Source organism: Trichechus manatus, unplaced genomic scaffold (genome assembly GCF_000243295.1).
Source record: "Trichechus manatus latirostris isolate Lorelei unplaced genomic scaffold, TriManLat1.0 scaffold00070, whole genome shotgun sequence".
NCBI classification, from domain to species: domain Eukaryota; kingdom Metazoa; phylum Chordata; class Mammalia; order Sirenia; family Trichechidae; genus Trichechus; species Trichechus manatus.
In genome coordinates, this window is record NW_004444006.1 from 9,815,457 (window position 1) to 9,829,555 (window position 14,099).

The 14,099-nt window shown below is 37.6% G+C and overlaps 1 protein-coding gene across 2 annotated transcripts in view; it reads right to left on the reverse strand.

Moving 5' to 3' along the window:
* PHKA1 (phosphorylase kinase regulatory subunit alpha 1) overlaps positions 1-14,099 on the reverse strand; it is a 167,753-nt gene that overhangs the window by 139,988 nt on the left and 13,666 nt on the right. For both annotated transcript variants that reach the window (XM_004380152.2, XM_004380153.1), the window contains exon 5: positions 4,696-4,778. In XM_004380152.2, coding sequence (XP_004380209.1) covers positions 4,696-4,778 — 83 coding nt within the window. The remainder of the gene's footprint in view (positions 1-4,695; positions 4,779-14,099) is intronic.

The window sequence follows — 14,099 nt, forward strand, 5'->3', positions numbered from 1 at the left end:
GCTTCCTCTCTCCGCCATCTTTATCAATTCGGACACCAACCATCCCTTCCCCGGCACTCTCTACTTCTGTATTAGGTTCGATAACTCATTGCAATGGCCACACAGAACTCACAGACAATACTCATGATTATGGGGTTTATTGGGGAAGTAACAGGTTACAATTCAGGTTCAAGAACACTCAGGACACAGTTCTTCCATCAGGATAGCCTCTTTTCAGCTGTGCCTGTAGGCACACCTCTCTCTGGCCCTAGGCCTCTGCCCTGCTCAGGCAAGTGTTACAAAGGTCTTGTAGTCTCTGCCAAGAAGTACCCAGATGCACTCCACTCTGCCAGTAAGCCTTGGCCCAAAGGTACTCAGCTTTCTTGCTCCGTGGGCTGGGAAGCCAACTGCACAGTCTCCTGCCGGTCTCTCCTGCCATTTCTCTGCTACCGCTTCTTATCGTCTTCAGGGTTACAGCTCACTCTCTGTCTCCAGCTTCCAGGAGCTTCTCAGTGCAGGGATCCTGGGCCCAAAGGATGCGCTCTCTGCTCCTGGCTATTCTTCCTTGGTGATGGTGCGATCTTTTCTTTCTCACTTCTGAGATGGCTCATTTCAAGCCCAGTGGGATGGCAAAATTGACATATCCTCTCAGTAGGCCACAATTACTCAATCTATACAGTCCCACCCAATCATTGTGTGTGAATCACAAAGACCATGGCTAGAAGGGCCATATTAAGTAATTCATTGCACTGCAGTTCCCCATCTTTTTACTGAGCAGTTCCTTACTTCCTGGCACCACAGGATGCTCCAGGCTCATCTTGTATTTTCCCTGTCCCAAGCCTGAAATCAATCACTTCTACAAGGAGCCCTAGTTCCTTCTATTAGAGTGATAGTTAGAAATCAAGATGTGAGCACGGGGTGTGCTCATTGTTATTGAGGTACTGTTGCTTCTAGGCTCTCGAGTGAACACAGCTTGAAAATACACATACATGTACACATACATCTATATTTCTATATCTATCTTAATTACTTTTCATATCAAATCACTGAGTTAAAGAGCAGCTTCAGGAAGACAAGCCATATTTATCTTGCGGTTGTCTTCACATAACCTCACATGTCCCCTTCCCCAGCTGCACCCTAGTTTGTGAGGCAAGGATTAGAGTGTGAGAAGGCACAGATATCATTACTTCTATTGCTGCAACCCTTGGCTGCAATGGAGAGGTCAAAGAACCCTGACGTCAAAGAACCCTGGACCATTGCAGACCTGTGGTATCAAAGGAAAAGCAACCAGTCAACAAACAATGTCTGTTCGCATAATCTATGTTAGATTTACACTTTTGGCAAATATGGAGTACAGGGACTGGATTTTACTCTCCTGCCTGAAACAACTAAAAATACTGGGCAAGATATATGAAACTGCAGTGTTCAATAAACCGGGCATTATGCATTGAAGGACAGTGATCCCTGAGAGAGGGAAAACAAATAGGGTGAGCTCTACGATTGCCCCAGATTACTGTTGTGAGTTTCTAGATCACCGTGTAAAGAAGGAAACCCAGGAAAAGTCTGGCAGATTACCCTAGCTGAGGAGATGAAGCTGAGAATATAGGGAGACCAAGGTACCTATAGTTTGTAGAACAGAGTAATGGAGAAAAGAGAGCTGCACAGACAGACATCCCAGAGATATGCAGAGGATTCCTCTCAAGTATTCAGCAGAATAGTGATCAGTACATGCATGTAAGGAAACTACTTGAGGCTAGGGAACGAATCACCCAAAAGAATTAGAGGAGAAAATACCTGGTGCTCACAGAGGACTAAAAATAGTGCCTATTCAAATCAGTCAGACTAGAAAACCTCATACTTCATGGGATATTAGGCAGAGTATTCAGAAAGGTCTTGCCTAAATAGTGGGGAATAATCAGACCAAGACTAAACATGATTGTAGACCTGCCTAACATATCTTAAAAGCAATAAAGGATCAGACTGTTTTCAAGTAACTTATTTGGGTTCCAGAACAAAGCTTGAGAATAGCAATACAAAAATACCTAGGCCCCAAGAAGGTAACAGTCACAATATTTGGCAGCCAATCAAAAATTACAAGGCATGCAAAAAAAAAAACAGGAAAATACAGCCCATAATGAGGAGAGAAATCAATCAATTAAAACTAACCTGGAACTGACACAGATGTGAGAATAAGCATACAAGGATATTAAAATATTTATCATAACTGTATTCCATATGTTCAAAAAGTAGGCACATAGAGGATATAAAAAAAGACCTAAATCAAACTTCTAGAGATGAAACTATGTCTGAGATGAAAAATACACTAGGTGGGATTAATGACAAATTAGACACTGCAAATGAAAAGATCAGTGAACTTGAAGGAATAGCAACAGAAATTACCCAAAACTAAACACAGAGAGAAAAAAAGGAGGTGGGGGGGTACACAACAGAAAAAACACAGGAAAAAAATAACTGCTGAAAGTTTTTGATGAAAACTATAAATTCACAGATTCATGAAGCTAAATAAATTCCACGTACAAAAAACACAAAGAAAGCTACACCAAGGAACATCATAATCAAATTGCTTAAAATTAGTAATAAAAAGAAAATTCTTAAAGCAGCCAGTGGGAAAAGGCATATGTACAGAGGAACAAAGGTAAAGGTGACAATAAATTTCGTGTCAGAAACAATGCAAGTGAGAAGGCAGTAGAACAACATCTTTAAAGAAAAACTCACCAACATAAAATTCTATACCTAGTGTAAATATCTTTCAAAAAGGAAGGTAAAACAAAATTTTTTCAGTCATGTAAAAGCTGAAAGAATTCATCACCAACAGACCTGCACTACAAGAAATGTAAAAGGAAGTTCTTCAGGCAAAAAGAAAATGATACTGATGGAAAGCTGAATCTATACAAAGGAATGAAGAGCACCAGAACTGGTAACTATGAGTAAATAAATGAGATGTTTTCTTTTTACTTAAATCACTTTAAAAGATAATTATCTATTAAAAAAAAAAAGGACATATTGGTCGTTAGGGAAAAGGCTGGTTAGTAAGAGATGGAAGCAAAGGAGCAATCAGAGAAGACAACTCTGGTAGTGTGTTTCTAGTACTGTCCTGGAATAAGTTATGACATTTATTCATTCCACAAATAATAATTTTTTATCTTTATTGTAGTAACTGATCTTTATTTTTTATAACTGATGTACAAAAGCTGCACGTATTTAAACTGTATTTTAGTGTATGTCTACACCTGTTGAAATCATCACCACAATCAAGATAATGAACATTTTCATCACCCCTCAAAGTTTTCTCATACCCCGTCCATCCCTGTCCTGAGGTAACCACTGATATGCTTTCTGTCATTATAAATTTTTAGGATTTTATATTAGTGGTATCATACAGTATGTACATTTTTTGTCTGGCTTCTTTCACTAAGCATGCCTTTGAGATTCATCCATGTTGTTGCATGTACCAATAGTTCATTCCTTTTCCTTGCTGAGTGGTATCCCATCGTATGGATATACCACAATTTGTTTATCCATTTACCTGTTGAAGGACATTTGGGTTGTTTCCAGTTCAGACAATTATGAATAAAACTTCAGTGAACAACAGCAAAAAACGAACACCTGTCTATGTTAAAGTGAAGAAAAAAATACACATTCCTGTACAGTGTTGCACTGTGATTGAGTACTTTGTGTGTGGCCTTTCTAGCCATGGTCTTGTAATTCCCACCTAGGTGATTGGGCGGGACTGTGTGATAGGGTAATTGTGGCCCACCAAAGGGATTGGTCAGTTTTGCCATTCCGCTGGGCTTGAAATGAGCCACACCAGAGGCAGGAAAGAGAAGAGCCCACCACCAGCAAGGAAGGAGAGACCAGCACGAGACAGGGCAGTGGGCTTTCCGGCCCATGGAGCAAGAAAGCTGAGTGCCTTTGGACAGAGACTGAGGGCCAGGGAGAAATCTATGCCTGAAACATGAATTTGGGATTTGCCAGCCTCCACAACCACACAAGAGAGCCATTTAAATGGTTCCTGAGTTCTGTGAGATGTTGCAGCTAATTAGGGAACCCAAAGATGGGAGGGAGAGTGCTGAGGGGAGAGGGATTAGTTGATGTTAGAATGGTACAGCAGCTTGGAAAAGTTGGACATTTAGGACATCTTTAACCTCTGCCTCATAGGAACCAGCTTTGTGCTGATTCTTACAAAAGAAATTATCCATTTAAGCATCTAACACATAATTTTACACAGAGATGTTAAATATATTATTATTTAATATAAACCTACTTTACATGGTATTTGTAAGAAAAAGTAACCTTTTTGTACAGTAAACTCTGAATCGATGCTTACAAATATATGACTAAATTTTATTTCTAAGTAGCTAACTGGTTCATAATACTCCCTAATCATTTTACTCCTGTTTAAGATGTTAAACTATTAAAATAAGACAATTTAGCCCTACATTGCCAAATGCATACCATGAGATACCACAGAATTTGGAAGGAATGAAAGCATAGAACCTTGACCCTTTTGGCTCTGTAATCCCCTGGGGAGAAGGGAACAAAGGATGACTGATATTAGTAAAGAAACAGGTTGAAGACAGCTTCTGCCAGAAGTCGTTTAGATTGGTTTACTATGAAGGGTAGCATTAACAGTTTTAATGTAGTGTTAAACACAAAAATATCATGTTTAAAATCCATTCCAAAATGAGTACTTACTGCAGTTTTATATGCAGCTTCAATGTAAAACACAAGGTTCTGTATGAAGTTGACTTCATCTAGGCTGTGGATGATATGGAGTCCTGAAGAAAAAGGGAATAAGGATATAGAGCTGGTCAATTATCACTATAAGCTTTATATGCAACCGTAGTAACTAACTGAATTTACTACTCCAAGTACTCCTACTCCTGCTTAGGAACAGTGGAAGGCACTTTGATCCCTAAACCATAAAAATACGATCACAATTTAGTCCTAAGGTAGTGTCCAACTAAGTGAGATATAAGGATATTTTAAAAGTGAGGAATTTTAACTGTTATTTCAAGGTTTTAGTACAAAGTCTCAGAATCTTGATTCTATAGGTAACTAATTTATAATGCACTTAAATGTACAAATCTAGGTACCTGGAAAAAGAGTGATATTTCAAAACAGAGTTGGAGTGAGTCTAAATATTAAACAAGAAATAGATTAAAAAGTATGATTTTAAGTAGAAAACCATGTTTTTTGGATTAAAAATTATAGCTATTCTAAATGTAACCTATACAAAAATACTTATAGCTTACAAAGGAAGTGATTTGAATTCACTATCTGTTTAATTTTTGCAACAACCCAAAGGAGTGGGAACCTCTATTTTCTCCATGAGGCTTAGAGAGGTTAAATATTTGTCTCTCTAAATATTATAACTAATAAATAGTGGAGTCATGACTCAATTGACTGTCGACTTTGGTTTCACTTTCAGAGACTGAGGGCCTAAGCAAGAAGCTGTACTGCCATCTTAATATGTACAATATGATCTGTTTTTGTTTAAAAACTCTAACTACACACACAGGCAGAAAAAACATTTTAATAGTAGTTATCTCTGGTGGTGAGATTGAAAGTAGCTTTATTGTGTTTTGCACATCTTTGTAATTTTACAGTATTCTACAATGGACACGTACTATTTTTAAAATTTAAAAAGTTATATAAAAAAGCAAACTCATTAAACAAAGCAGAACATGAAAATAATTTATAAAATTATTATAAAAATACTAAATCCTGAGCACTGAAACTTTTACAGGTGTTAGCTTTATTAGGAGTCCCTGAGTGGTGCAAACTTAACATGCTCAGCTGCTAACTGAAAGGTTGGAGGTTCAAGTCCACCCAGAGGCATCTTGGAAGAAAGGTCTGGTGATCTACTTCTGAAAATCAGCCCTTGAAAACCCTATGGAGCACAGTTTCTACTCTGACACGTATGGGATCCACCATGAGTTGGAGTTCACTCAACGGCAACTTGTTTACTGGAGGCTTTATTAAGCAATTAACTTTTTAAACACCTCTTTTGAAACAATAAATATTACTGTGTACATATTATCTAAAGCCTTTGTTTAGAACACTTGATTCTAAACTAGAAATCATTTCAATATTGAAAAACCAGAAGGTTATTTTTCTAAGCTATAAACAAGCAGGAGAAAGCCTACAAACAAGCAGGAGAAAGAAGTGAAGACTGGGCAGCTGCAGAAACTAAAATTTTAAGCTTCTCACATTTTCCTGGCTGAAACTATTTTATTAAAACAAAATGTTTATAACCACAGTTTTCATAAAAATAAGGATGTTGGTTTAATGGAAATGATTACAGGTGCCAGCTATATAATATTATACCCAGACAAAGTAAAGAATTTCCAGTTTGCTAAGAAATGGGCATAAACTATAGTAATTAGATCTAGATATTAAAGCTTCTTTAAGAAGACTTGGGAGTGGAAAAAGTTCTCTGACATTCTTAGAAACATGATGTAAAGTGGTTGTCAAATGTTTAATGCCAGCTTTCAAATGAACTCCACCTTAAACCTCTTGCATGACCCTCATTCCAGTTCAGAAACAATTCTTAGAATAAGCCCTTTATAAGTCACTCTTTCACCAAAAAAATTCAAACGGTACCAAAAAGCATACAGTGAAAGTCTTCCTCCCACCTCGAATCACATCATCCTCCACCCTGCTAGTTCTCCTCTCCAGAAGAAACCACTGTTATCAGTTTCCTGTATCCTTTCAGAGATATATTATGCATATACAAATATACATATAGTACCCCTCTTTCTTTATAAAAATGGTAGTGTATTATACTACACCTTGCTTTTTTCATATACAACTTAGAGATAATTTCAAATATATCTGCCTCATTTTTTTTTAAACAGTTAAACATAACATTCCACTGAAGGGCTGTGCCTGTAACCAGTTCCCTGTTAAAAGACACTTAGGTTGTATCTAATCCTTTGTGACTACAACCAATGCTGCAGTGAATTTCTGTGTATAGACATCTTTGTACGTACGTGCTAGTGTATCATCAGAGTAAATTCTTAGAAGTACAATTGTCACATCAAAAGACTTAGGCATGATACTTTTTTCCAACATTTTATCATGAAAAATGTCAATAAAACAGAGCAGATAAAAAAATTTTTACAGCAAACACCTGTGTCTTAGTTTCCTAGTTCTGCTGTAATACAAACACCACAAGCGGGTGGCTTTAAAGAAGAGAAATTTATTTTCTCACAGTTCAGGAGGCTGTAAATTCAAATTCAGGGTGTGACTCTAGGGGGAGGTCCTTCTTAGTCTATTTCAGCTTCTAGTAGTGGCAATCTTCGGAGTTCCTGGACTCAGGTAGGTTCATTTACCTAAGTAGTCAAACAGCTACTGTCTTCCCCCTGTGTCTGTGTGCCTGTGTCTAATCTGCTCTTTTTAGAACTCAGAAGTAATTAGATTTAGAACCTATCCTACTCAGGTATAATGTAATTGACATAACAAAGAAAGCCCTATTTTCAAACAAGATTACATCCACCAGGTATAAGGGTTAGGATTCCAACACATATTTTAGGGGGACACAATTTAATCCATAACCATCTGGATTCTATCATTAACATTTATTATATTTTCTCACATATCTATCCATCCCTTTACACATTCATTCATCAATCCACCTTATTTTTTGATACTTCTCAAAGCTGCAGATTATCAGTACATTTTCCCCTAAACACTTCAGCATGTGTATATTAAATTTTGATGATAATTATCACTAAGTCACTCTGCAAACAGGTACCAACCAACACTGACCACCTGTTTCCCTACATTATTGCCAGCACAGGCTATAATAAAAGTTTTCGATCTTTGATCACGCTAATGGATGAGAAATAGAATCTCCTTGTAGTTTAATCTGAAGTTCAATTCAATTTCTACTTAATTGCTAGTCTTTCTGTTATTGATATTTTAATGAAATTAAGAAAATTATTCTTTTGTCCCTCATGTGTTGCAAGTAGTTTAACTAGTTTGTTTAAAGTTTTATCTTGTTTATAGTATATTTTTCTTCTCAAACTTTTATATAAAAGTTTTATCCCATAAATGTTTCTAGTACTTTTACAGTTCCATTTTTCATATTTAAATCTTTGACCTATGGACAGATATTTTAAATCAAAGAACTGTGGAACTTCAGACCTAAAAAGAACTATATGATCAGTATCAACCAATTGCAAACTCCTCCTGATCCATGGCTGTGCTAAAATAGCAACCATAGCACAGGGCAGAAGGAGCAGGACAAAGGTTTTTCTTGTAGCAGTAATAACCTTAACCTCTTAGACAGAGAGGAAAAAAGAGAAGAGAAAGTGATATAGGACATCAGGCTTTACAATCTTGTCACCTTTGTGTGCCAAAGTAAGCAGAGACTGAGAGAAGGCAGAAAATGTGAAATTGGTTTTGTCCATCTCTAAGACTTGTATCACACCTAATCACTACATCACATAAATGCCACACATGTTCTACCACCTGTCCCTTTGCTCATGCTATTCCTGCTGTTGAAATGGCCTTCCCCTCCTCTCCACATCTTGAAATCCTACCATTCTTTCAAGGCCCAGCTGAAATGTCATCTCCTCTGTGATGCTGTTATTAATCACCTCTTCTGCACTTTCATAGAATTTTTCTTTCTTGCTGTTATGTACCTGAATGTGCAGGGAAGGACCATATCTTATTTGCATTTGTAGTCCCTAAAAGTATCTCACATAGTACTCTGGACGGTATTAAACAGTACGGAACAGCAGATGTTCTATAACAATCTACTGAATGAATTTAAACAGCTCCCTTAACTACCGCAGAGGGACATGGCTATCAACGCAAGATCAAAGCTGCAGGACCTCTGGATTCTTTCCCTTCTGTACAGCCAAGGCACTGCTTGTAGAACAGAGGATGCAGAAGTAAACACATGTGAAATGAGGTAGGGCTGGGTTATACCAAAGTGTTGTACAAAGCATTCTAAAATATGCAGGGCTCCAGAAAAGGGGCTTGCTCAGAGGCTTACTCTACCGAGGATTGACTTGAACTTACCTGTTTGACATTAAACCTTTTTCTCCCTTATTTTTTAAAAACTTTATTTCACGTACCATACCATACAATTCAATGTGTGCAACCACCACCACAATTTCTGAACATTTATATCACTCTAAAAAGAAACCCCATGCCCATTAGCAGTTAGTTCCTAATCTCTTCCTCCTCCTCACCCTAGGCAACCATGAATCAACTTTCTGTCTCTATAGGTTTGCCTTTCATATAAATGGAGCCACACGATATGTGGCCTTTTGTGTCTGACTTCTTTCACTTAGCATTGTTTTCAGGGTTCATCCATGTTGTAGCATGTATCAGGACTTCATTCCTTTTCATTGCCGGAAAATATTTCATTGTATGGATATATCATATTTTTAAGATTTAATCATCAGTTCCTATCTTAGCAATATTAAGTCTTTTGACCATGAACATGGGATGTCTTTCCATTTCTTTAGATCTTCTTTATTTCAATAATGTTTTTTAGTTTTCTGTGTACAAGTCTTGTACCTCTTTTGTTAAATTTATTCCTATTTTATTCTTTTTGATGCTATGGTAATAGGAATTATCTTCTTAATTTCACTTTTGGATTGTTCACTGCTAGTGTACACCCTGGTGGTGTAGTGGGTAAGAGTGCCACTGCTAACCAAAAAGTCAGCAGTTCAAATCCACCAGCCACTCCCTGGAAATCCTATGGGGCAGTTCTACTCTGTCCTATAAGGTCACTATGAGTTGGAACCGACTCAACAGCACATAACAACAACAGTACAGAAATACAACTAATTTTTGTATATTGACCTTATACCCTGCTACCTTATGGAACTCATTTGTTAGTTCTAGTTTTTTTTTGTGTTTTTTTTTAAAATAATTTTCCATATATAAGATCATGTCATCTGCAAATAGATAGTTTTGCTTCTTACTTTATCTGATGCCTTTTATTTCTTTTTCTTGCCTAATTGCCCCACCTAGGTAATGCTGGCCTCATAGAATAAAGTTGCAAGTAATGCCTCCTCTTTTATTTTTTGAAAGTGTTTGTGATGAATTTGTATTCATTATTTTATTCTTTAAATGTCTGGTAGAATTCACCAGCGATCTCAGGATAGGTGAGGATGTGGTTTGTGCGGGCTATTAGTCCTGTAGAGTACTTTCTTCTTTGGATCTTTGGTCTCCTTCTTTCTCTTTTGCTCCAGACAAGTAGAGACCAATAGTTGTATCTTAGCTGGCCACTCACAAGCCTTTAAGACCCTAGACGCTACTCTGCAAACTAGGATGTAGAATGTGAACTTCATAAACTATGTTATGCCAACTGATTGAGTTGTCCCATGAGTCTAGTAACATTTGTTTTAAAGTCTTTTTTACCTGAGATTATTATAGGTACTTCAGCTTTCTTATGGCTGCTGTGTGCATGATATATCATTGTCAATCCTTTTAGTTTCAACCACCAATTTATATCTCTGATTCTAAAATGTGTCTCCCGTAGACACCATAGTGGTGCAGTGGTTAAGAACTCGGCTGTAACCAAAAGGTTGGCAGTTTGGAACCACCAGCTGCTCCTTGGAAACCCTATAGGGTGGTTCTACTCTGTCTTACAGGGTTGCTATGAGTCAGAATTGACTTGATGGCAATGGGTTTGGTTTGGTTTGTTTTTTTATAGACACCATGTATTTGGATCTTGTATTTTTACACCATCTGACAATCAGTGCCTTTTGACTGGATTATTTAATCTACTCATATTTACTGTTATTATTGATATAGTTGGATTTACATCTGTTATTTTGCTTTTTGTTTCCTATATGCCTCATGTCTTTTCTTCCCTCTGTTCCTCCTTTACAGCTTTATTTTGCAACAAGTGAATATTCTCTAATGCAATGTTTTATTTCCTTGATTTATTTTTTCACTACTTTTAAAGTTGTTTTCTAGATCTTATAATACAGATCTTAACTTATCAGGATCTACTTCATGTTTATACTAACTTAATTCCAGTGAAATATAGGAACATTACTCCTATATAGCTCTTTTTGCTTCTCCTTTTCCGTGCTATTATTGTTATACATATTATATTTATATATGTTACAAAATCAACAATACATTTTTATAATTATTACTTATATAATATTATGTCTTTTAAAGAAGCTGAGAAAAGAAAGGAGAGCAATTACATATTTATACAGTTTGTTACAGTAACCTTCTCATTTACCATTTCTGGTTCTCCTCATTTGTTCCTTTAGATTCAATTTACCATCTGGTGTCATTTCCTTACTTCAGTATAACTTTGTCACCCATCTACTTCCTTTGTGCTATTATTGTCAAATACATTAAATTTTTATATGCTATAAACCATCAGTACAATTATAAAGATATTGTTTTATACAATTGATTTTTAGATCATTTAAGAGAAAAAAGGAGAAGAAATATGCAATTATACTGTTTCTTATATTTACTTTTACTGGCGGTCTAGTTGTGGCCGGATTTGAAGTACTGTCTGGGGCCACCTACTTTCAGTCTGAAGAACTTCTTTTAGTATTTCTTCCAAGGCAAGTCTGCTAGCAACAAATCTTCTCAGTTTTTCGTCTTTATTTTGCTTCATTTTTGAAAGATAGTTTTGCTTGGTATAAGATTCCTGGTTGACAGTTATTTTCTTTAGCCCTCTTAATATGTTGTCTCACTGCCTTCTGACCTTTGCACTTTCTGATGAGACATCAGCTGTTAATCTTATTGGGGCTCCCTTGTACATGACAAATTTTCTTGTGTTGCTTTCAAGATTTTCTCTTTGTCTTTCAACATTCTTACTATGATGTTTCTGGGTGTAGCTCTCTTTCTGTTTATCCTATTTGGAGTTTTTAAAACTTCCTGGATGTGTAGATGGTTTTTATCAAATCTGGGAAGTTTTCAGCCGTTATTGTAGGACCTCTGGATACTGATCTCTCTCTCTCTGGGACTTATTTTTTCTCTTATTATTTGTTTAGTGACTTGGCTGGACTATTTCAGTGAACTCTATTTACTGTGCAGTGTGCAGGCTCTGGTATCACTCTTCAGAGGGTGCAGCCTTGGGTATGCACTCCGTCACCCTGGGATGACAGTGGTTTTAGCAGGGACCTCTTTGACTGTCTCTTTCTCTGATCTCTCTGTTGTCTGCCTCTGTTGGTATTATATAGAGCTGTTAAAACCAAAAACCAAACCCATTGCCATCAAGTCAATTCCGACTCATAGTGACCCTACAGGACAGAGTAGAACTGCCCCATAGCGTTTCCAAAGAGCAGCTGGTGGATTCGAACTGCTGACCTTTTGGTTAGCAGCCACAGCTTGCTGTAGCTCTTAACCACTGAGCCACCAGGGCTTCATATACAGCTGTTAGATACAGCTGTTAGACTCTATTATATTACCAGCAGATTACTCTATTGTTTTCAACAATGTCCTGGAACATAAGTTGTTCCACATTCTGATCCAATTAAATTTGGGCCCCTTTTCAATTTTTGAAGCTTATTCCAACCCCAGGAGGGATCTTCTTAGTTATCTCTTTCCTTGGTTCTCTCTGTTAAACTTCTAGCTGGTCCACCATTTAGTTTGTTGCTCTTATGGAGCTATAAGCCTCCTCTTAAATGTTTACAACCAAAATCTCTATTGTTTTTGAGAGTACCATTAGGCCTGAACTTCTATACACTCTGTTCCAAATAAATTCAGTTCCCTTGGGAAAAGCTATGGATGTCTCTGTTCTTATAGCCTGCCTTTCCCCTGGGCAAACCTCTGTACCAATGCTCTAAAGCTGGGGACAGGAACAGTGGCCCATTTCTCTCAGAGTGACGCCTCTGCTTTACAAATGGAATGCTGGCCAGGGGCGGTAGTCTCTGGTCTTTTCAGGTTGCCTCTCCTGATGTGGAACCTCTGCTCTACTAGTGAGCCGGGCTGACTACTAGTCAGCCTGCCCTAACTGGGATACAGTTTCTGCTCTATGAGTGGGGTCTGGGTGAAGGGAGACCAGACTTCTCTGCTGCTCTTACCTGGACTAGAGTTTCTGCAGCACAGAGCTGGGGAGGATGAGAAACGCCAGCAGCCTGTCCCTCCTGGGGAGATACCACAGTTCTAGACTGGGAGCTAGGGGAGGGAGTGGGTTGTGGCTCAAATGCCATGCTCTCTTGCTGCTCTCACCAAGATTTAGTGATTTCCTTGAATAAATGTTTCTCCATTTACTGTATGTATGCCTTTAAAAGAATTTCCAGTGGTTTCAAATGGTTTGTTGTTGTTATTCATAATTTTCACCACTGATGATTATTTTGCTGGGGAGAGGGTCCACAGAGCTCATCATGCCACCATCCTGGAATGGCAGTCACCTTCTGTCTAAGCCTCTCTTTCAACAAGGTTGAAATTTTTAAGGACTCAGAAATGTACAAATCATTTCTGTACATTCTGTACATTGCTAAATCTTCCATGAATATCTTTCATACTCTACCTACTGATTATCTCTGACATCTATCCTTTCCATTCTCAAAGCAACTGCCTTACATAAATTCTGCATCATGTCTTGTGTAAAGTATTTTACTAACCTCCTAACTAGTCCTCCATATTAATTTTCTCTCCCATCTACTCCCAGCTACTGGAGTGAATCTAAACTTTCATTTATTATCTATTTTGAATGGCTCTATTGACTGCAGACTAAACTCCAAACTCCTTATAGCCTCCTTTACATTCCACATTAATGTAAAAAGGTACACAGGCTTTAAAAAGCTAGCTCCAACTTTCTAGCTTCATCATTTGCCATCCCTCCAGATGCATCTACACTCTAACCATAGAAGACACCTAGCCTTAATGTTATGGGTTGAACTGTGTCTCCCAAAAATATGTGTTTTAAATCCTAACTTCTATGCCTGTGGTTATAATCCCATTTGGGAATGGGGTGTATTTGTTACATTAATGAGGCAGGGTTAGTCAGGGTATATCTTGAGTCAATTTCTTTTGAGATATAAAAGAGATTAAACAAACGAGCAGAGCAGAGAGGGACGAACAGGATGCCAATCACATGAAGACTGTCCAGGAGCAGAAGCTCAAAAGAGAGAAGGACCTTCCTCCAAAGCTAA